Source organism: Lepidochelys kempii, chromosome 5 (genome assembly GCF_965140285.1).
Source record: "Lepidochelys kempii isolate rLepKem1 chromosome 5, rLepKem1.hap1, whole genome shotgun sequence".
NCBI classification, from domain to species: Eukaryota; Metazoa; Chordata; order Testudines; family Cheloniidae; genus Lepidochelys; species Lepidochelys kempii.
The window spans coordinates 39,331,504-39,353,960 of record NC_136384.1 but is presented as its reverse complement, the minus strand read 5'-3'; the positions used below and the strand labels follow the sequence as shown (position 1 = coordinate 39,353,960).

The 22,457-nt window shown below is 42.2% G+C and overlaps 1 protein-coding gene and 1 long non-coding RNA gene across 4 annotated transcripts in view; one reads left to right on the top strand and one right to left on the bottom strand.

Moving 5' to 3' along the window:
• ZSWIM6 (zinc finger SWIM-type containing 6) overlaps positions 1 to 674 on the bottom strand; it is a 164,475-nt gene extending 163,801 nt beyond the window's left edge. The window contains exon 1 of one of the 2 annotated variants that reach the window (XM_073344031.2): positions 16 to 674. In XM_073344031.2, the coding sequence (XP_073200132.1) occupies positions 16 to 526 (511 nt within the window). In that variant the 5' untranslated portion in view covers positions 527 to 674. The remainder of the gene's footprint in view (positions 1 to 15) is intronic. The other variant, XM_073344030.2, reaches the window with a different exon arrangement.
• On the top strand, positions 589 to 22,226 carry LOC140911297 (uncharacterized). 2 transcript variants are annotated; one of them, XR_012158883.2, is made up of 3 exons: positions 589 to 1,034; positions 18,953 to 19,108; positions 19,805 to 22,226. It is a non-coding gene; the product is annotated as an uncharacterized LOC140911297 (long non-coding RNA). The 2 variants fall into 2 exon arrangements; XR_012158884.2 differs by lacking the exon at positions 18,953 to 19,108.
• The last annotated feature ends 231 nt before the right edge of the window (positions 22,227 to 22,457 follow it).

Here is a 22,457-nt window from a genome sequence, read left to right as displayed (position 1 = left end):
CGGGGAGTGACTCACCGACTTGCAGGACGTTATCGACGCAGCCGCCGTCGAGCAAAGCGATGCCCCTACGGAAGGGCAGGCGGTTCTCGTCGGCGGCGGCGTCCGCGGCCCCGCCGGGCGCGGTGCTGGCAGCGGCCCCGCCGGGGGCGGCGGGGTCCTCGGCGCCGGTGTTGAAGGAGGAGTACATGCAGATCTCCCTCTCGCTGCGGGGGAAAGACCAGTACACGATCCTGCGCTGCACCGGCTCCGGGATCCGCTCGAACCGCTCCTCCACCCGCTGGAAGGGCCACTTCTCCGCCACCTTGCGAGCCGCGATGTCCAGCAGGGATTCGGGGCTCTGAGTCTTGCCGAGCGGCAGCAGCCCCAGGGCGGCGGCGGCGGCGGCCGCGGAGGAGGGTCCGGCACAGAGCGCCCCGCTGCCGGGGCCGCCGCCGCCCGCCCGCTGGCCCGGCCTGCACCCCGAGCCGTAGCCAGGTCTGCAGCAGAGGCGCTTAGCGGGGGGAGGGAGCTGACCGCGCTCCGCCATGATCGCGCCGCTTCTAAGCAGACAGCGGAAGTGGCTGTACCCTATAAACGGCACCAGGAAGAGAGCGACCGACAGCCGGAATAGCGGCCCCGCCCATCGCCGCCATGTATGGGCAAGGGGGCGGTGCCTGCTGCCTCGCCCACGGCATGGGGCGGGGCTATGCAAATCAGCGCCTACAAACATAAATAGAACGGCCCCGGCGCTGCAGCCGTGTGCTAGTCTAACTAGCAGTGGGGGTGGGGACCGCAGCCGGGGCGGGGCTTGTTATTCTGAAAGAGGGCGGAGCCTCCTCTGGAGATGTCATATACTCGCAAGCCTGGGCACGCCCTTCGGGGCTGCGCGTGGTGGGAAAAGGGGGTGGGGCAGGCGCCACCGCCTTGGTGACACCATCTAGGGAATGGAATGTGGGGGCGGGGCCGTGGCGGCCTCAACCCGGTCACCACCGCTGGGAAAGCCGAAGGGAGCGGGAAGGAGGGAGGAGTGGCACTAAGCGCAGCAGAGAAATACGGTAATGAAAACGAAGCTGTCGCTGGGCTTCTCTGCGCGTACCCCAGCTCGGTTCCTAGCGGTGGTAGCAGCCCGCCGGCATAGCTCCTACTCGCCTGCCCGGTGCGTGGCAGCCAGCTCCGCCCGCCCGCAGCAGAGCAAGGGCAGCCTCAGGGCTGGTAAGTGCAGGGGTCCCGGGTCCCGCAGCGCGTGCGGACCCGCCAGCCGGAGGCCCCGGGGCTGGACGCCAGGTGCCGTATGGGCGGCGGAGGCGCTAGGGCAGCGGGTGCGTCCCGCGCTGGGCCCGCCTGCCCAGTCTGGCTCGGGTTTGTCCCGCACGGAGCAGCGCGTCCCTGTCCGGCAGCCGAGCTCGGGTCGGTGCTGGGGCAGCGAGCCCGGCGCTAGCGCTGCCCTGCAGGCACCACGTCCGAGTTGCGGCTGGGCAGAGCCAGGGCGGGCTGAGGGGCGCTGTCCCCGGCGGGCGGACGCGCCGCTCCCCTGGTGGGAAGAGGTCCGCCGAGTGACTCTTCCTGTCCGCCGGTTACTCTGCGCACCGGATGGGACTCGATGTGGAGTCACGGGGGCGGGAATACAGCTGGAACCAAAGCCAGGTCGCGCTAGGCACAGGCTGCTCCGTCAGCACGGAGGCTGAACAATCCCGATTGTACGCGGCTGAGGGTGGCTGCTGGCTGCGCTCCCCGAGCGCCGGAGCATGAAGCCGGAGCACGAGTGCTAATTACGCGATGCGCAGCAAATCCCAGCCTGAGGCAGAGTCCTGGACTTAATTACCTTGCTTGAGACGGCGCTGTGCTTTGCCCCAGCTTCCTCGCCGCAGCTCGCGTTCTTACTCCTGTAGAAAGCACTAGACTGAACCGTGTGTTGTGACACTCAGTACTCCCTGTGAGCGCCTTGTCTCCCCTCCCCGCTTCTAGCCTGCGCTGGGACTGCAGGGCCGCTCTTAATTCGGTCTCTGCGTGGTGGCCAGGTTATGAGACTTCCGAGGCTACCTTATGTTATGGTTTAAAAGCTACACGCATAAGCAGACAAACGGGACCAGAACGTGCTGGCCTGGTTGTAAACCCAAGTTTTAGGCCTGTTCCAAGGTTTCCCATTTATTAGGAAAATTGTGGTAACAGGCTGCTTGTGGGTCAGTTCCTGCGGTGTTCCTCAGTCTTGAGGGCCAAAGCACAGAGGCAGCACACGTACAAGAAGGGGAGGGGAAACGCTCTAAATCAGAGAAAATAACTTTTGAAAACAAGCCTAATTTTTAAAAGGCCTGTATTGTGCCTTGTAAAATCTTACCTGACCTTCCTCCCTTCTCTTTGGGGGAGAGAGGGCATAAGGCTACTCCTAGCTGCCTAATATTTGTCCCTTCTGTCACTTACTAGTGTTACTGTTGTGTGGGTATAAATGCACAAACTAAACATAGAAGAGACTTGAATGAAAAAGCCTCTGTTTTTTCCCAAAGCAAAATTTGTTACCTACAGAATGTTCTCCTTAAAACCACTAATAAGGACAGGAAATGAATATTGCAAATACAAACATAAGTGACCTACCTCCTATCAGTCACTCCTAAAATAGCTGTTCCCCATGCTGTTGCATATTAAAGCAATTCTCACTTGTAGGTTGGCTTTTGTGGGGGGGCAGGCAGTTACATGTAGCCAAGTAGTACATGAGAAATTCTTTAAAGCATTCTAGGCAGGATGAGTGGTTTTGGGGGTGAGGAGGGGATAGATGTGCCTGATTACGGCTTTCTTCTCTTTCATAGAGAAAAGAACACCTGCAACCTCACTTAAGATATTTTAATTTCAAAACCGCTAAAGAGAGAGCAAAAATGGTTTCCTGGGAAAAAAGGCAGATCGTATTTTGAAGAACGGGTGTATATTTTAGAATCAGAGACTTGACAGCAGCCTTAAATCTCATTTTGGAAGAGCACTCTGGTTTCTTCCCCTGATGACTCTTATGGAAATCTATATTGTTCCATGACCCTTTTAGCCTAAGAGGTCAAGATAGCAACCATTTTTCTGTCAAAATCCTGGATGCACTCTGGTGCTGATTAAGGTTAGGTTAAGGCTGTAAACCTTCACATACAGCCCACACTGGAATCAAGCTCTGGCACCCCCAGTGTGATAGGCTTGATGCCACAACCCACAGTGAGTAAATTGAATGCGGTTAAAATATTCTGTTTGCCCTTGTGTTGAAAAGGAACTATAAAAATACTGGTATTAACCATCTGCTGTGGTTAATTTTTAGCAAATGGTTTAATGTGTAATGTTAATGTTGCAATTCCCATAGCGCACAAAGTGAAATATCTTCCACTGTTAGTTAAAATAAACTGTTCAAAACTGTATCTTCTAATCAAGTCTAACAACCTTTGTTATAACATTTGTTCCAGAATGTGCAAAAGCAGGCTCAAAAACCAGAATTTGCTATTCACAAATAGTAGCAGAAAGATATCAGCTATCTAATTAGTAGACCAAAGTCTGTTCTTGCCTCGGATAACTTCATTGGGGATGCACAGGTATAAATAAGGGCAGAACTATATCTGAAGTTTACTGTACAATATTTTCATAATGTTGATGTGTAAACACTAGGGCTAATCAAAAATGAGAATTTCTCATGGAAAATTCTGATATTTCAACTTTTTGATCCAAATCAGGATAAAGGGTCGAAATATTGAAACTTTTCTTTCACAGAACAAAATGCTGTAAAAGTTTAATTTTGAAATTCATTGTTTAGACATCTTCAATCAAAGCAAAACATTTGGACACTTCTGACTTGGAACATTTCATTTTGGCTCAGTTAATCATTGAACAGCATTTGTCTGAACTGCTGTGGATTGCCTCAGTGGAGTTGTAGGTCAGGTGCTTCATGTCTCTATTCTCCGGTAGGGGGCAAGGCTGTCCAGTCAGAATACCACTCCCATGGGTCACTGCAGCAGTTAAATCAAAGAGCCGTGATAGAGTCCTGCACATAGAGGAGAATGGCGGGGGGGCATAAGATACCAGGGCAGATCAGGCAAACAAAATTAAACATTCGTTTGGTTCCACAAACCAAAATATTTTATTTGGGGTTGATAACTTTTGATTTACCTGAAGGACATTTGAAGACTGCATTTTTACATTGATTGAAAATTCCCGATCAGCTCTAGTAAATATTTTTTTTTTCTTCCTGATTGTGTTTGACATTTAAAAAAAAAAAATCAGTGGAAAACCTGAAGACATCAGGTTATGCAAGTGTCATCTTAATGTTTGTGTACATTATCAATTTCTCAATTTCTTTTGAAATAGCCTTGCTTTAATTTAAAAAACTATTTAGATACTGTGTAGAGCCATAGAAAAATTAACATGGCAAGAACAAATTATAGTGGCAGTAATATTAAGACTTCAAGAAAATAATTTTAGACTAAACTTAAACAGAGCCCATGAATTGAATCAGGCCTGCATAATATATGTATATGTTCTGCATGGCATGTTTCAATTCTTAGCTTTTTTTTAAAGTTTCTAGCCCTCAGGGGCATGAAGAATATACATTCTGAATGTGACCTGAGTGTAAAGTGATCTTCTTGAGTGTGCAGACAGCATGAATCAACTACTCTAAAAGGTGTGAACCCCTCGCCTCCCACTAATCTCTTTTGGATATTAACGCTGAAGCCTAACACCACTTTAGCAAAGGAACCTAAGGGATTTAGATGCCCAATCCCCCTAGAATTTTAATGGGATTTGGGAACCTGAACACTGTAGGCTGAGATTTTAAGGAATCTAAATGTATCAGCACTAACTATTTCATTGCTTATTTTAGCAGTGAAATTGGGTGAACTGCGAGTTACTATAGAGAGGGACATGCATAGAAAAAACAAAGGCAGGGAAGAGGTAGAGAAACAGAGGGATAGGGAAGGAAGAGAAAAATAGCAGTGGGCCTAAAAGGAAGCCGTTTTCACTGAGTGATGCTGAATGTGACAAGGAATTGAACAAAGAACTAAAATCTTAGCTATTCCATAAAGATCATAATACTCTACCCTCAATCTTTGTGCAAACTTTCCTTTGACATCAGTGGGCATTCAGCTAAGGTTTGAGGAAAGCATGTCATCCTAAATGTTTACTTTGTGCCCAACAAAAATGAAACTTGATCCTGTCCAAAGAGTAAGTTTGATACCTCCTGTTTTAGACCAGTAATTTTGGCCCACTTTGGGGAAGGATCTGCTTTCACCTGTCATGCTATGATGATCTTGTGCTAAGTGCTGTACTTTCTGCTGGGCAAAAGCTGCTCCTAATAGGGTACCCATTTCCCAGGCAGGAAGAGTTAACTGTTACCTGGAAGCAGCTGATCCCACAGCTGCAGAGTCCTGCATGTAGATTTTATAAACTCCACACTTGCAGAACTGGTTGCTACCTGATGGTTGCTCTTTTGTCCAGTCTGTTCCCTTCCCATCTCTCTGCCTTTATACATTAACGGTATACTTGGCTTACGAATAGGTCAATGACTAAGAATTTTTATCTTCTAAATCAGAGGAGTCATTTTATAAGATTACATAAAGTATGCAAAATTCAATAAAAGCTAACACATGCAATCACAGACTAAGAAAAAAATCTTCATTCAAATAAAACTTAAAAGTTGCATAAATCTACAGTTTAATCTGAGCAAGCAGAACTCCCTAAACCAATGGGGAATTTGCCTAATAATCAGCAGCATGATATGTCTCTATTTTGTTAGCCACAATACTGTCTCCAGCAAATCTTCAAATCAAGAGAAACAAACTTAAATTATTTGAGAGCATCAAGAAATACATCTGGGAGACATGGATTGCTTTTTAATGTACCTGTAGAGGAAAATCTTTAGGAAACTCTTATGGGAGACAGCACAAGCATTTTGCCAAATAATTTTTAAAAAGCTTTGACACTTTTAGTAGAGATAAAAGCTGAAAAATAACCAGCTTGTGTGTCTTGGGATACAATATAAAATTCAGAAGAGAATTTGTACCTGCTTGCGAGACTAGTTTAATGAAACAGAAAAAACACTAAAATAAGAAATTACAGTGCTAAAGTGAGAAATATAATTAGGTACTTGGCATATTAATATGCTGCAAATTTTTGAAACAAACTTTAAGTGATCTGGTCATAGAGTCAAATACATCATTCTCCTTAGCTCCCACTCATGTAAATAAGATACCCTGACTTTGATAGTGATTCCCACTTTGCTTTATAATAGCTACCTGTTGCAACATAACCCTCTTCATGGCAGTGGGGTGGGGGTGGGAATTGTCCAATAAACAAGTTCTACTATGAAGATTCAAAATCCGGAAGAGTGACAAAGGTGCCAGCAAGAAATGCGCTTATTTCAAACAAAAACAATGCAATATGAAGGTTATTTCAAACTAAACCTGGAAAAATTCCTAAGCCCATTTAAGAAATCCTACAAATATAAGAATAAATGGAGAAAGTCTGAGTCTATCCAGACTTAGCAGGAATAGCCACTTTTCATTATGTCCAGAAATAGCTACATATGTTGCTGCCTTAGACTTGCATCTCTTTTCTTTACTGGGAGGGGAGGGAAGGCGCACAGAGCACATGCCACACCTCTTAAAAGGATGTAGCAGCAGCTGTTCTCCTGACATTGTGCCTGAGGCAGAAGGTACAATTCCTTTCTCTGGGGTGGTGAATCTGTGTACCATTCCCATTGCAGCTGGTGGCTTTACAGCTACAGTCTGCCCCCTAAGCATGCAATTCTTCAGCCTTGGTAATATTGCTCCATGAAATCATTTAACCGTCACTAGAAGTAACTACTGTCTTTGGGTCAAGAGATTACAGTTGTATTGTTTGTAGAACCTTAACTGTGCATTTGTAAGTTTGAGGTTTGTTTTTTCTTCTAACAAACATTTTTGCGGATATGTGGGGAGACCTTAACTGAGCATTTCCTGGGGCATTTTTGTTTGAGTTCAAGTTTTAGAAGGCCCATATTCCAAAAAGATATGGGGAGAAAAACATGATACAGGGCAGCAGCAAGTTTAAGTCCAGCTTAACTAACTTTTGGTAAGATTATTCAGCCAAAGGCTACATCTTCATAGCAACTCAAGGTACCATTAAAACTGTGTTCTGTCAGTGTTGAAGCATCTTTATAGTCTTCAAATAGTGTCACTTCCTACTAGCTGTAGCGCAATCCATGACTAAATTCCCAAGGCTTTTTTTTAAATTAAGCTAGCACATTAAAACTGCTTTCTGTGGGCTTGTCCACACTAACCGGGGGATCGATGAGCGACTATCGATGCAGCAGTGGTCGAGTTAGTGGGTCTAGTGAAGACATGCTAAATTGACCACAGATCGCTTTCCCTTCAACTCCTGTACTCCACCAGATCAAAAAGAGTAGGGGGAGTTGATGGGAGACCATCTCCCGGCAACATTGCATAGTGTGGACCCCCACAGTAAGTAGATCTAAGCTACATCAATTTGAGTTACGCTATTCACGTAACTCCAATTGTGTAGCTTAGATCGAATTTCCCCTGTAGTGTAGACAAGGTCTTTGGTATATTTTTAACCAAAAATTGTTGAGAATACCAAAACTGGAGGATGTTAAAAACACTCAGGAGGCCAGAACCAAACTGCAAGTGACCTGGAAAGATTAGAACAATAAGGACCTAAACCAACAAAGGGGAGACTTGGGACTGATATGCAAATCCTACATTCAAACCAAAAATATAACTAAGCAGCTGCATCTAACATTAAAACAAGTTTATTTTTATCTTCTCCCTTTAATTTTTCATGTACCGAATCACCATTCTGGATACAAGGAAGGTGTGGAATTGGGAGGGGCGGTATCCAGGGAAAGATCTGTCTTCAGAAGTGATCCATAACATGAAAGTTTGAGAACCTCTGCTCTAAAAAACAGTGCTGGAATTGCTGTTCTTATCTCAAGTGGCAAGACTAAGACCATATCTACATGTACAGCACGGCAGCAGTACTGATGCACCATACAGCACATCTGGTGAAGACACTCTGTCCCTTCAGCATAAAAAAAAAATCAAACTACTTCCATGAACGGCAGAAACTGTGTTGGCGGGAGCAGCTTTCCTGCCGACATAAGAGCACATGAGCGCTTATGTCAGCATAACTTATGTCGCTCAGGGGGGTGGCTTATTCATACCCCATAGCAACATAAGTTAGGCCATCATAGGCTGTAGTGTAGATATAACCTAAGTCCACAATTACTGAGTTCTCTGCAACTTCTTAGAGGTGGCCATTCTCATACAGGGAAAACCAATAGACCTGAAGAGAGCTCTATGTAGCTTGAAAGTTTCTTTCAAGAACAGTGATTGGTCCAATAAACGATATCATCCACCTTATCTAATGAGTATTTTTCTTAAGATCCCTTGTTGGTGGTCTCTTAACTGTATCTGTATGGCAATAGAAAATGTTTCTCTAAGAAATTAGAAACTAAGGGGGTTCAGGTCTGATATTGAACTGAATATGTTTTCTTGGGTTTTAAAATGAGCATGTGCATATTTGTCAAGTTTTATACTGCATGTGATCTTCTAAAGTAGATGGTTGTAACTCGTTTGAAGAGTTGAAAATAGAGAAGCTTTGCCTCCTACTAGTCTTAAGTTAAACCAAATATTCTTTTGGATAAGTGTTACCAATAGTTTCTAAAGTTCAAAGTTTCTCTTTAAAAGTGAAAAAACAGGCAACACTGAATAGGATGAGGCCAACAAGAAATGAACCTGAGTCAGAAGTTACTCTGTACAACTATTGGGAATAGAAACTTAGAATACTAAACATACTTTTTTGATCTTTCAGAGCTTTCCAGAAACATTCAGAATATTTTGAGATTTTTCTCTAATTTGAGTCATGTTTTCCTGATGACATTGCCACATCTTTGCCTTTTAACTACTTTAAATAACTCCATAGGGGTAATTTTGAGTAAGACTGGCTCTTGGATGGTAGTGAAGATACCAGTGATTCATAGTCATTTGAATCCATGATACTGTGTATTCTCCCACACAGTAAACTAGTGCACTGAGTTTACAACTACTGAGAATGGACCATGAGCAGGTATTCCTTATAAGCAGCCTAGTCATGTTAGGTTGCCCTGGTGGGGTAACCTAGTTCACTACTGCTGCTTTTACTGTAGGAAAGAAAAAAAGTAATTGTTAAATACAGGTAAAATGAACATGTGCAATGAAATCAGGAAGCTGTACATATTGGAAGTATCACCTGAATCTGTTAGATCTGTTTGAGAAACTAAAATTCTTGGTTTAGTCACATTTCTGTATTCTAACTTCTATTAGAGTTTTTTAATTTGTTCTCTGAACATTTGCAGAAGTTCTATACTTGGCAGGAAACTGGATGTAACTTAAACTGTAAACTTGTTTTGACTTTTCCAATAGATGTGTGCTTGAAAATATTACACACCCTACTTAAAGCCAAAACAATCTTATTTTTGTTTAAAAATAAGAATTGATGAAACGTTTTGCTTTCCTAGTAGCAATATGGAAAAGTTTGATATTTGTTACAAGAATTTCTATATCTTTTAAGTGTATTATCTTTCCTCCCAGGTATTTTTTCTCTTTAAATATATTAATAGCTTCAAGCAGTTTCAGTTGTGATAGTATACTTGTGAAATACTAAAAAGCTTCCTCAAAGCTTAATCTTATTCCTGTCAGCTATTCTCCATGAAACATGTGACAGTGTAATCAGTGCAAGTTTGCATCTTATTAGTCCAGTTCATGAGCTGTCTCCCTCCTCCAGCCTCTAGGGAGTACCAGTATAGAAACTTACTCTTCAGAATATACTGTGTACAGAAAGCTGTAAAATCTAATGTCTTTTTTCTGAAGACATTTTGTTACATGAAGCTCAAATATTGTCTATTCAAATAAACTGTTTATCTTAATGGCAGTCTATGGCAATACTTGACTAAAAACTAACTGACTAGCTTCTTGTGATATTCTGTCTATATTAACTCTTTTCCCCCAAAAGGAAACTACTTTTATAATCCCCAGCTTCCTCCCCCGAAATAGCTACATCATCCCTTTAGGCTTCCTTGCATTATACCCCACCCTATAGCTGTTGTGCTGTGGTAAGCAGCATATTTATTCTTGGCAGGAAACTTGGTGCATCTGAAGGGCATGCAAGCTTTAAACAAGTAACGTCAGCCACAAAAGTCATCTGCCTGCACAACTATTCCACTGTGGCAGAGGAGGAGGAGAAGAAAGCAACTGACATGGACAAAATGTTAGTTAAATGAAGCTTTGGGGGTGGGGAGAAACATCAACTGTATAAATAACATTAGTAAAGTATTAAGGCTATTGGAACCTTTCTAAATATACAATATTTATAGATAGATTTTTCCTGACAGTGAAAATGTGTGTGCTGGTGGAATGGGTCCACCATAACAAGCCCCGCTCTTGCTCCCCAGCAAGCTTCTGCCTCAAGACTTATTGAGGTTTAGCAGGCAGTATTTACAAGAAAGTAGCTTAATTAACCAGAAAACAATGGGGAAACTTCCCACTTCACCCTTATCCTAAAATGTACAGGTTCTATGTTCTTTCCAACACCGCTGCAAACCCAGTCAAAACATCTGTACACTGGGAGGGGAAAGCTGAACTTGAATTAAGCAGCTGGTGTTCCTGCCGTTTGTCACAGGGTATGTTTTTGGACACTGGTCCATCTTTACAGGCTGTGACCTAGGAGACAGAGGGTGGGGGGAAGGCGAAGGGGGGAGAGAAATGAAGGGTCAGTTTTTCTGGGTCTTGCACAAAGATGTCCTTATGTTGCAAACAGAGGAAGTCAGTGAATATGAGTCTGAACATGTGCTGGAGGTAGGTTTTCTAAAAGTCCATTTCAACTTTAACCCCTTCCTTTCATTAAAATCTAATTCACAAATGTTCAAAGAGCCTTACAAACATTTCCTGCAGAACTAAGTTCTGGTTGGACTGCAAGTCTTCAGTGTGTGTTTCCTGCTCTTCTCGCCCACCCGACCTTCTTGTACAATGTTTTCTACCATAAACTGTCATCTTCTCTGCACAGTTCTCAACATTGTACTTTTCTAGCTTATCCTATCAGTGGCTCAGGTCCACCATTTCCTCCCCCCAAATAGGACCTTGGAAACTTTGCCAGATACTTCAGAGCTAGAAGACTAAACCTACTAGCCATATACAGAAGTTGGGGAACAGGAAGATAGTTAGCAGCAGTGCCAGTGTGAGAAACTGGCCTTCTCTGAGCTACTGGGAAAGTAGTGGGGATTCCTATGATAGCACTCTCCCTGGAGCTTCCTTCAGGGCTCTTATCTTTCATACCAGCCTGTGACTAGTCAGCATCTGAAGTCTGACCTTGTGGAAAGGAGTATTCTTGTTCTGTTGCTCACCACAAACCTGGCTGCCAGAGTTTTGTAAAGGCAATCTAGGGCTCTAGCCACACCATGATGTGGCCCTGCTCTATTACCCCCTGGAAGTAATAGTGGCAAGAGATTCCCTTCTCATCCCAGAAAGGCAACAGCAGGGGCCCTCCTTCCCTGGGAATCAGGGGCAGTAAGAGGGCGTTCCCTTTACCTACTGGAGAGGTAGGGGTTGCAGCAGGGGTTTTCCCAGTACTTAACCCAACAGCCAGTCCAGCTGCTTGAACCCCAGCAGAGGGCTCTGTATGGCAGGAAGACAGAAGTGCAGTGAAGCCAGTCTATCCTATCCCAAGCAAATGGAACTGTCCGCTGGGTTAACAGACTCTTGCTGGCTGCTAAAGGGTGGAGGGTCTTTGCTATTTTGTGGTTCCTCACAGTCTGCTGAGAGAGAGCAGAGTGTCACTCCACTACACTAAGTTGAACTCCTTCCTGGTTAATAGCCCCAGTATCTACTTCTCCTCAGTGCTTTGCCACAAACAGTAGCATGAAGGTGACTTGATTCTTTATGGCTTCAGTGTTGCCCAGGTGGTTCTGAATAGCAGCAGAGAGACCTGGGAAGACACTGGCCAGTTTTCACTCTGCTGTACTTCACCAGAGCTCTGAGCATCAGTACTGGAACTAGAGCTCCCTGTGTTCAAATTGAAGGACAACACTGCACGGGCTTGTACCCTGCCCCTAGCTGGACAGTTCTTTGCAAACAAGTGCTAGACACTTTATTTTTTTTAAAATCCTTATTCTCCAGCACTTATTGGCTCTCTCCTTCCTACTGACTATAGGTGAGTAAATTTTTGTCCCTTTGATTTTTAAGCAGGGAATGGCAAAGGAGGAGTGGAAGAACAGAGGAAGAGGATGACAAGAGGCCAGCAAGGGTGGAAGTACAGTTTGGTACATAAAGCCAATCCTTTTCCACTGCACATAGCACTTACTACAAGAGAATGAGGGTCCACCCTAAATTAGTTCTAATATCTGGAAAATCCTCCTCCTAGAACTGGTTTTATGCTCAAAGAAGTCATTTCCTTACACTCCAGCCCACCCCACCCCAGACAAATGATGCTGTAGCGATAGCTGTGTGTCAGCCACCTCAGCTGCTGAAAGGGAAGATGGGGATCCTCCCCACTGGTTTGCAGTCTCTCGTGTTATCTTTGATGAACTCTGTAGGAAACAGAAAGCTAGTGCCTGCTCAGGTGGAGCATTTTCTAAAAGGAATGGAGTGCTCATTTACAAACTACCAATATTGAAACTGCAACCTGTGGTGACTTATTACCAACGCTTAAAAGAAATGGAGAATCATTTTAGAAGAACTGTGGGATATGTCTAAACTGCGTTACTGCCATCCAATGTGGTTTTATTTGATACTATTTAGAAAAGAGGGATTATAACCATGGCAACACTTATATCATGACGTGCCACTAGCAGTTCCATATATAGTGTAAGAGTGAAACTCAAGTGTACGGGACAGCAAGTAGCGAGAGAATATGGAGTTCTTTTTTTTAAGGAGAGATCAGGATGGCCATAAAGCTTACCATTTTGCTTTCTCTGAAGGGACTAAAACTGCCTTTCTTCAACCTAGTCTTCCAATAGTAACCCCACAAGTCTTTTGTTTACACAGTTCACATCTTGCTGAGCAGAGTTGTAAGAAGGTAAATATTTATATAGAATTTGTGTCCTGATTTTGTGAGGTAGTCAGATACCACTGGTGGGCAGCATGACAAATACAGTGTTTGGGTGTAACAAAATACTACTAATCTTCATCCACAGCTATAATGCAAACGTTCAGAATAAAAATTGATTTTCTCAACAAAAATATTGATGTATAATTAGTGATTTAAAAAGCTGAAGGGTTTAGTTCTTTTCTGCAGACATGAGAGCACAAGGGTAACTCCCTGACATGAGAAGTTACGGTCTAACAGAATTACTGGAAAGCTATGGGTAATAGACATAAATGAATATGCTATCTACAAATCCCCTTTTTTTAAAGGAAAACAGTCAACTTAAACACATGCTTTTGTGTGACAATCTTACAGGGTGTAGCAAGTAACACTGAATAGAAATATTTCCTAATTAGTATTTGTTAATTATACAGCACTTTGTTAATGTCTAATTTCACTGTTTCCCCTGAAGTTAGTTTTCCCCTTCTATGTGGGTCCTGCATGCAACAAAGAGAGAAACATGTTAGTATAAAATAAACTACACAAGTTGTTAGGGAAACCTGGGCAAGCTTAGAACTACTTAAAACTTTTAGAAGTTGACTAGATTTCAAGTTGTGCCTCATGAACAGATGCTGAATACAGTGACTGTTTCATGTTGCTTTCAATCAACATTTCAGGGCAGCATACCAGCCTGTTGGTAGAATTACTTCTTCCTATGAGTCAGGACTAGAGATGACAATCACTACTACACTGCATTGCTTATCTCCTATCTGTGGATGCTAAACCATTGTGCTATTGCACCTCAAGTGTAGTTAAAGTAATTAGTTTACACAGATAGTGCCCTATCCTTCTCTCCCAGGAAAGCAAAATGGCAGAAAACCCTTCTGTGAAGGTGCACAAAGAAAGGCAGTTACGTAAGATGTTACCACCATCTCTGCATAGGTCCTGATTGTTTCTTACCAGGAATCCCTCTGGGTTAATGATAAATGCCAGTGTACTGGGGCCCATGCTGGATATAGGCTTGCTGGCCTCATCCAGAAGAGGGAATAGCGTATCAGATGAGCAGTTCTCTAATTTGCATATTGCTTAAGGAAAGAGTTGCCTTTCTGCACCTTTTCATGTGGGAGGGAAACATGGTTTTAGGCCCTGATCCTTTGAGGTGCCCAGTGTTCTCCCCTTGATAGGTCAGTAGAAGCAGAGGGCACTCAGCACTTCATAGAATTGGGATTTGTTTGTAAAGTGTTTTGCAATCCTTCAGTATCAAAGGCACTAAGATAACTAATAGTAATATTTTACTACTGTGTGCAACATCCCAATTCCCTCCATCTGTGTATTGAAAACTAGGGAAAAAAACCTTTTGTAGTTACCTGAAAATTTCCTTCCTGTGCCTAGATCCACAGATTCATTACAGTGGGTTTTCCAGCCTCTTTGCTGGTTGGGGCCAGAATCACACTGGCAACAGGGCAGTACCTTCTCCCTGATGGCTCTGGAGTCTGTCTGAACCAGTCCTGAATGATTTGTGCAAAATGAATTGTTTAACATTGTAATGTTGGGAACTTATGGGAAGGAATGTGAAACTATGTATCAAATGTAAGAAGTTGGGAAGCATCTGAGTGAGATCAGCATTGCCAATAAGAATTTTTTTTTTGTGATATCTATGTTTATCTTTAAGCCCAGATGAACATTCTTTACTTGTAAGGTGGAAAGTCAGGTGTTAAAGGCAGATTGGTGGTTGATGTCCATACAATTCAGGTAATCTGTGGCAATATTTTAGAAAATGTTTTATAGTAAATTATTTGCTGTCACACACACTGCAGTAGATCAAGTGCCAGAATGCTGTGTAATGCCAAGGTGCCAGTCGTCATGCGCTGTGGGAAATGAATCTTCAGATACAGTCCTTGGTGCAACTCTACAAAGCTGGAACTAATTTAAGAATGGTAATTTGGTTGAATAGTGTTATGCAATTTGCCTGTAGGACCTACATGTACTAGAAGAGGATTAAATGGTTTCCCAACTTATTTTAAATTTCATACATAATAGTTCACTCCTTTAAACTAGTTCCCAACAATAAGTGTTCTACAACTCTTTTTGTAAAAATAAATAAATTAATTCAAGGCTGGTTCAGACAAGCTCCAGAACCACTACTCAGAAGCCTCCACATAGAGGCATATGTTTCTGACCATACTCCCTACTCTTCTCATCCCGCACCAACTAATAAGTCAGAGTAGAAAACAGAACCAAGTCTCATGGGCCCAGGCCTGCCTGCCCGCCCCTCTGCAATGTCAAGACTTTTGCTATATCTGGATCTAAGTGTATCTCTCCCCCTTTTCCCAGTGAGATGTGAGAAGAAGCACTAGTATGCGGGAATATTTCATTTGGCTGGTTATGAAGGAGTCAGTCCTTTTCTGCTTAGCTGCTGCCCACACTGAGCCTTTCTCTGTGCCAGGCAGCTTCATGTTATCTTTGACCAGGGATTCCTCTGCTGCCACCCCCTTTCCTTAACATTAGGTGGCCAATATTTTTAAGAATATTTTAAGACTACTGCTCCTTTCTCCTCAAATTAAACTAAAAGTAAGAGGATAAAAAAGCGATCATGAGTAAGAGGCAGAGGCAAAAGGCATTCTTTAAAACTTTGAAGTCAAATTCTACTGAGGAAATCAGAAAGGAGCATAAACTCTGGCACATCAAGGGTAAAAGTATAATTAGGCAGGCCCCAAACGAGTGAAGACCAACCAGCAAAAGGTTTTAGAACAAACTGATAAAATAAATAGAAATAAGTCACCAGGACTATATAGTATTCACTCAAGTGTTCTACAATTTCATATTTGAGTTCCTTCAGAACTACTAAATCTGGTATGTAACCTATTGCTTAAAATCAGCCTCTGTACTAGGTGACTGGTGGATAGCCAATGTAATGCCAATTTTTTAAAAAAACTTCAGAGGTGATTCTGGCAATTAGAGGCTGGTAAGGCTAACTTCAGTATCAGGCAAATTGGTAGAAACTGTACTAAAGAACAGACACACAGATGAACATGATTTGTTGGGGAAGAGTCAACATGGCTTTCGTAAAGGAAAATCCTGCCTTGCCAGTCTATTAGAATTCTTTGAGGTTGTCAACAATTATGTGGACAACAGTGATCCAGTGGATAGAGTGTGCTTGGACTTTCTGAAACCCTGTGACAAAGTCCCTCATCAATGGCTCTTAAGCAAAATAAGCTGTCATGGGACAGAGGATAGGTCCTCATGGATCAGAAACTGGTTAAAAGATAGGAAACAAAGGGTAGGAATAAGTGGTCAGTTTTTAAAATGGAGAGAGGTAAGGGGAAAGCGGTAAATAACAGGGTTGGGCCCCCCAGCCCCCAAGGATCTGTCCTGCAACCAATTATGAATCTGTTGAAGAGCAATGATCTGGGAAAAGGGGGCAAACAGTGAGGTAGCAAAGTTTGCAAATGATACAAAATTACTGAAGTTAGTTAGTCCAAAGCTGACTGAAGAGTTATAAAGGGCTCTCATCAAATTGGGTGACCAGACAACAAAATGGCAGATGAAATTCAACATTGATAAATGCAAAGTAATGCACTTTGGCAGACATTATCCCAACTATACGTACAAAATGATGGCGGTCTACATTAGCTGTTGCCACTCAAGAAAGGGATCTTGGAGTCATTGTGGATAGTTCTCTGAAAAATCCACTTAATGTGCAGTGTCAGTCGAAAAAGCAAACAGAATTAGGAAAGGGATAGATAAGACAGAACATATAATGCCAGTATATAAATACACTTGAATACTGCATGCTGCTCTGGTTGCTCCATCCCAAAACAATCTTAGAATTGGAAAAGGTAAAGAGAAGGGGAACAAAAATGATTAGAGGTATAGAACAGCTTTCATATGAGGAGAGATTAAAAAGACTGGGACTATCAGCTTGGAAGAGAGATGACTAAGGTGGGGGATAAGATAAAGGTCTATAAAATAAATGGTGTAGAGAAAGTGAATAGGGAGGAGTTACTTACCCCTTCACATAACACAAGAACGGTCCTCACCTATTGAGGTTAATAGACAGCAGGTTTAAAATAAACTGAAGGAAGTACTTCACGCAATGCACAGTCAACTTGTGGAACTCATTGCCAGGTGATGTTGTGAAAGGCAAAAGTATAACTGCGTTCAAAAAGAATTAGATAAGTTCATGAAGGATAGGTCTATTGAGGTCTATTAGCCAAGGTGGTCAGGGATGCAACCCCATGCTTTGTGTGTCCCTAAGCCTCTCACTTCCTGATCCTGGGACTGGACAACGGGGGACTTGATAATTGCCCTGTTGTGTTCAGTTCTCAAGCATGTGGTATTGGAAGACAGGATACTGGACTAAATGGACCATTGATCTGACCAAGTATAGCTATTTTTATGATAAACCCTGTGTCCCAGTGGTATGGTACTCAGGAATGGAGGAGACAGTGTGGGGAATCTACTCATGTGTCTTTTTCTTTAAAGGAATTTTCTCAATCATAAATATAGAGGGAAGCACCACCTCCTGGCAAGCTGAAGAAAACTGACTTTTGCTAAGAGTGCTTATAATTTAATTAGCAAGGGTATTTTGATAACATAGCAGTGTTAAACTGGTGTAAAGTCTTTAGAAAATACCTGTCCCATCACACAATCTGGTCCATTCCAAAGATAAAATATTTGTGCTTCAGATGTATTTTTGGTGCCTTGGTGTAAGATGACATCTCTGGCAAGGATGATTTTGCTGAAGTGAGAGCGGGGGGGAGGGGGGGCAGGGGGACTCCATCAGAGACAGGGAAATTATCCCAAATTTAACTCCAATGTGGTGGCAGGACTTTAAACTCCCAAAAGCTCTTCCTCCACCCTGTTTTCCCACCCCAGTTAGTATTTTACTGCTGCCCCTGACTAGAGGCTTCTTTCAGCTACCCTCTCTTGAGAGAACTTCCTTCTTTCCCTTTTTGAGGCTGCAGCTGCAGCTTCCCTCTCCTGGCCTTGCACTCCTTCCTCTCTCCCCATGGCCATAAAATAATAGAATCATAGAATATCAGGGTTGGAAGGGACCTCAGGAGGTCATCTAGTCCAACCCCCTGCTCAAAGCCACCCTTATCCTGTCCTAGTTTAGAGAAATATTTTATTTTACCCCAAAAAAAAGCCTCCCAACCCTCACCAAGAGGGAAGCATGAATGATTGTAAGGGGACCCCAACTGACTGTGTTTGCATTGGGTCCCAGATGTGTTTGAATCAGTCCTGACAACATCCTTCCCCTCGAGGCCATTTTATTTCGGCCCAGAAATAGAGTAATCGGAACTAAGTGCAGTTATTTGTACGTTTGTGTATACAGCATATTCATTGTTTGTATATGCAGCATGTTTGTTTGTGTACAGTTTCATTTACATATAAGAAATGAGGTATTTCTACTGCATGCTTTGTATTATGCTGCTTACTATATTTGCTGCTACTGTAGGTAGATAAATAGTGTCTGTGTTGGGTACAAATATGGGAACACTTGTATTATTTAGCATGCCAATAATGTAATTTTAATTGAAGGTCAGCCAACCCAACTTCCAGATTTAAAAACAGATATTGATTTATGGAGAATAATTTTTAAGGGTTAAATTCATTGCTGATGTTAGTAGGAACAGCTCTCACTGACTTACCAGAATTGCACCCTCTTACAGCAGTGAATTTGGCCAAGGTCTGAAGTGAGATTCGACTTCCCATCACATAGCAAAAGGATATTTAAACTATTTAGATCTGAGTTGGATCCAGATTCCATACTGAAAGTACAAAGCCAAAAATGAGTAATTGTGTAGGTCTGCTCAGCCACTTCTCCATTTTGAGAATTAAAATGATTGAAATTCACACAGTTGAACCCAAATGAGAGCAACAGCATTTTTAATTTTATCTATAGCAAAATAAATCAGGAAGAAGTGGAAAAAATGTTAGTGTATCCCACTCGCATAAGGATACGAAATGACATTGGTCTTAACTTGAGGACAGTGCCTTTTTCCTGTAAACTGGAATTGTACCTGGCAGCCATTCAAGAGCCAGTCCTGCTGAAATACAGGTACTGTTTCCTGTGTGTATTAGCTATCTGAAAGGGGTGGGATGAGGATGGGATCATGAATGAGCAGTTGTGGAGGAAAGCACAAGTTGTGTCCATTTGAAATAAGGGCAGAGCTGATGCTGCAGCCTGAGCTGCCTGGGAGAGCCTCGGAAAAAGGTTGGCTGAGGTAGGCAGAGTTACTCACGGGGAACACCACTTGAAGCATCGCCCATGGTTTAAAACCCACAATCTGGGATATAATCAATAGCTGCTGGGAATAACAAAACAAGAAATAATTGTAACCACTGTGCCAAAACCTTCACAAGGCACATTTTTTTACATTTTCTACTTATATGGCCTAAAGTATCAGAATGGGATAAACCCTTGATAAACAAGACTTCCTACTTTAAACCCTGCAGGAATTATTGTTAAGACTGACCACAACCTATGGCCAGGTAAGCCTGCTGTTTACAAAATTTGGGGGACGAAGCCAGAGGTGCATCTACTTCTACCAGCCCCAACTGATGCGAGTAGTCTTGACTCACATGGGTACAGTATTTCCACTGAAGTAAATGGGATTGTTGTGTGAGTAGGCGCTACATGTCTGAGTAAGGGCTTGCAAGACTGGGACTTAAATAAAGTGCTCTCGAAAACAAAATAGATATCAGATTTTGTTTTTTGTTTTTCCCCTCTCAAACGTGTTTGTTTTTTTTTTAGTCACTCCGTAGAAGTGAGTGGCGTGTTACTCAGTAAATCTACTGATGGGACAGTCATGGAGGATGCAAACTAAGTTGTACAGCAGTGCCCTGTGGAATTCGGTAGCAGCTCCAGACAGCTACAAGAGGACCTGTCACCCTTTGCACCTGACCAGATCCAGCAGCTTCCACTCCACTCAGGAGCTTGCACCACCTGTGAAAGAGCTTCTGAATCGTCTTGAAGAGCCTACATCCTGTGCTCATCAATAGCAGACCCAAGAGCATAAGTCCATGAGAGGATAAGTGTCAGGCCTGTCATTTCACCTTTTCCCCCCCTCATTTCACCTTTTCCCCTTTCCCTCAGGTCACCTTCACAGTACAGTCTCTGCATAGCATCTGATTTACTAAAATTTTAAGTGATATCTGGACTTTTTTGCTGTTGGTTGTCAATTCTTCCTTTTTCCCATCCAACCTCTTTACTACCCAGCCTCCCTTTTCCTGTCCAGCCTGTCTCCTTTCTCCCTCTGGTTTTCTTCCTTCTGACTTAGTCCTAAAACTAATTTCTTCCCCACCAGTCTCATTTCACCCACTCCTATTTCAATGCAAGATAACCAATAAGAAAAGATAACCCATACCTACCCCATTAAGAGATATGCATAACAATTTAAACAACAGCATGCTGTAATCTTGTCCTCCCCTTCCCTCCCTCTACTTGTTTTGGCTCGTATCTGTTTAGACTGGAACTTCTTCAGTCAGGGACCATGATAATTAATCTATAAAGCACCAAGCCCACCTTGCATTTGATATAAATACCTAAACACATCCCCTTCTCTTTCTAGGGTATACTGGTATTAGAGAAGAAATACTGCCATAGAGAAAAAATGACTTTCCTTTTTTCTTTTCATTTTAAGTTTAATATTAAATACAGGCTTTCTGTATGCCCAAGATTTCAGACTTAAGCTAGACTGATTCTATTGGTAAACGAAGGACCATATATGTCCCTCTACGTGCACATGAAAGTTGTTAATGTGGATATGGAGCAGTATGCGTCCCCAAGGACGCTACAAAATTGCCACAATATAAGAAACTGAGCTTTACTGAAAAAAGTGGCACTACAGGAAGATAACTGTCCTGGGAACATAGGAACTGTCATGCTAGAGTCAACTGGTTGTCCATTTATCCCAGTATTTGGTCTGTGATAGTGACCAGTACCAGTTACATTATAGGAAAGTGCAAGGAGCCTGCCCATAAGGAAAGTTCTCCCATCAGTTAGTGGATGGCTTTGGCCCAGTAACATAGAGGTTTTATATCTTCTATATCCTGCTAATATAACTGCATGTTCTCCTCTGAGTCCAGTCTTTATTAAAATCCTACTCAGCTTTTTGCTTTTGTGACCTTTGTAGGCGTGAGTTCCACAGCCTTTTTTTTTTTTTAAATGCAGCATGTATTTCCTTTCATGGGTTTTAAGTGTTGCCTCTCAGTTTAATTGAATATCCCCTTATTTTTTGATTATGAAACATTAAATAGGAGAGTTTATCTCATTCTCTGTGTACCGCTATCATGTCTTCTTAGTCTCAGAATTTTTAATTTCTCTTCATACAAGAGTCTCTTCAAACTCCTAATTTCTATTTCTACTAAGCTATGCTTTTAAAAAAGATAGGATAAGTATTGCTGAGCACAGAATACTAGGTGAGTGCATTTTTAGGCAAAGTTTAAAAACTTTCTATACTCTGATCAGACCCCACTGCTACCTTTTTACAGAAAAGCAAGAATCTAGTTCAGACTCATCTGTCCCCAAGCTGTGACAATTCAAGATAGTACCAGAAATCAAGTTGAAGTGATGAATACACTGAAAACTGCTTATAGGCTTTAGAATCTTTCAGAATCTTAAAATGTGTAGTGTATTTATATTATTGATACTTTAAAAATGAAATTTAAAAATGCTATGGGCAAGATATGAAACAGTAAATAAAATGAACATTTTATTGCTTATTAAAATAACTTAAATTCCTCTACAATTCGTTAAAAACTACCATAAAAGAAATCATTCCAGGGTGCAAGATTGTAAGGATTAACTTTTCCATTATTGATAGCACTGTCTTTCTGCCTCAGAACACGACAAATGCGTGTGCATGCATATAATTCTGTATGACAGTAATCATTGTTACTAACATTTAACAACACAAACATATACCTCTGAATCAATTGAATAACTGAACAAATTCAAATAGCTTAGTTTGAAAATGTAACTTTCTTCTTTTGAATAAGCAGTTTTGTTATGGAGCTAAATCAGTCAGTTTAACAAAGGGCAGTATGTTGATGAATTATGTATGTTTTCTGCATTTTCTGCCTGCTGATAATTGACAGGTATCATGGCACCTTCTACTAGCTTCCTGTAATTATGAGCCACATATCAAATACAGACTTGTATACTGTTTCCCCTCCTCAAAGTGGTCTTGTGTTTTATTTAGAGCTTACAGCATTTGAAAATTTTCTATTTCTCTCACTCTTGATTCCAGGCTATTTTACCACATAATCTATTCAACAATGAATTAATAATATTTCTTCAATGTTAGTTTCACAGAGTCATTCAGGCTTTGTGTTAGATTGTGTGCTTAAAGCAAATTTTAATAAGGATACTCTGATACCACTGGAAACGTATCTTTTAATTGTTT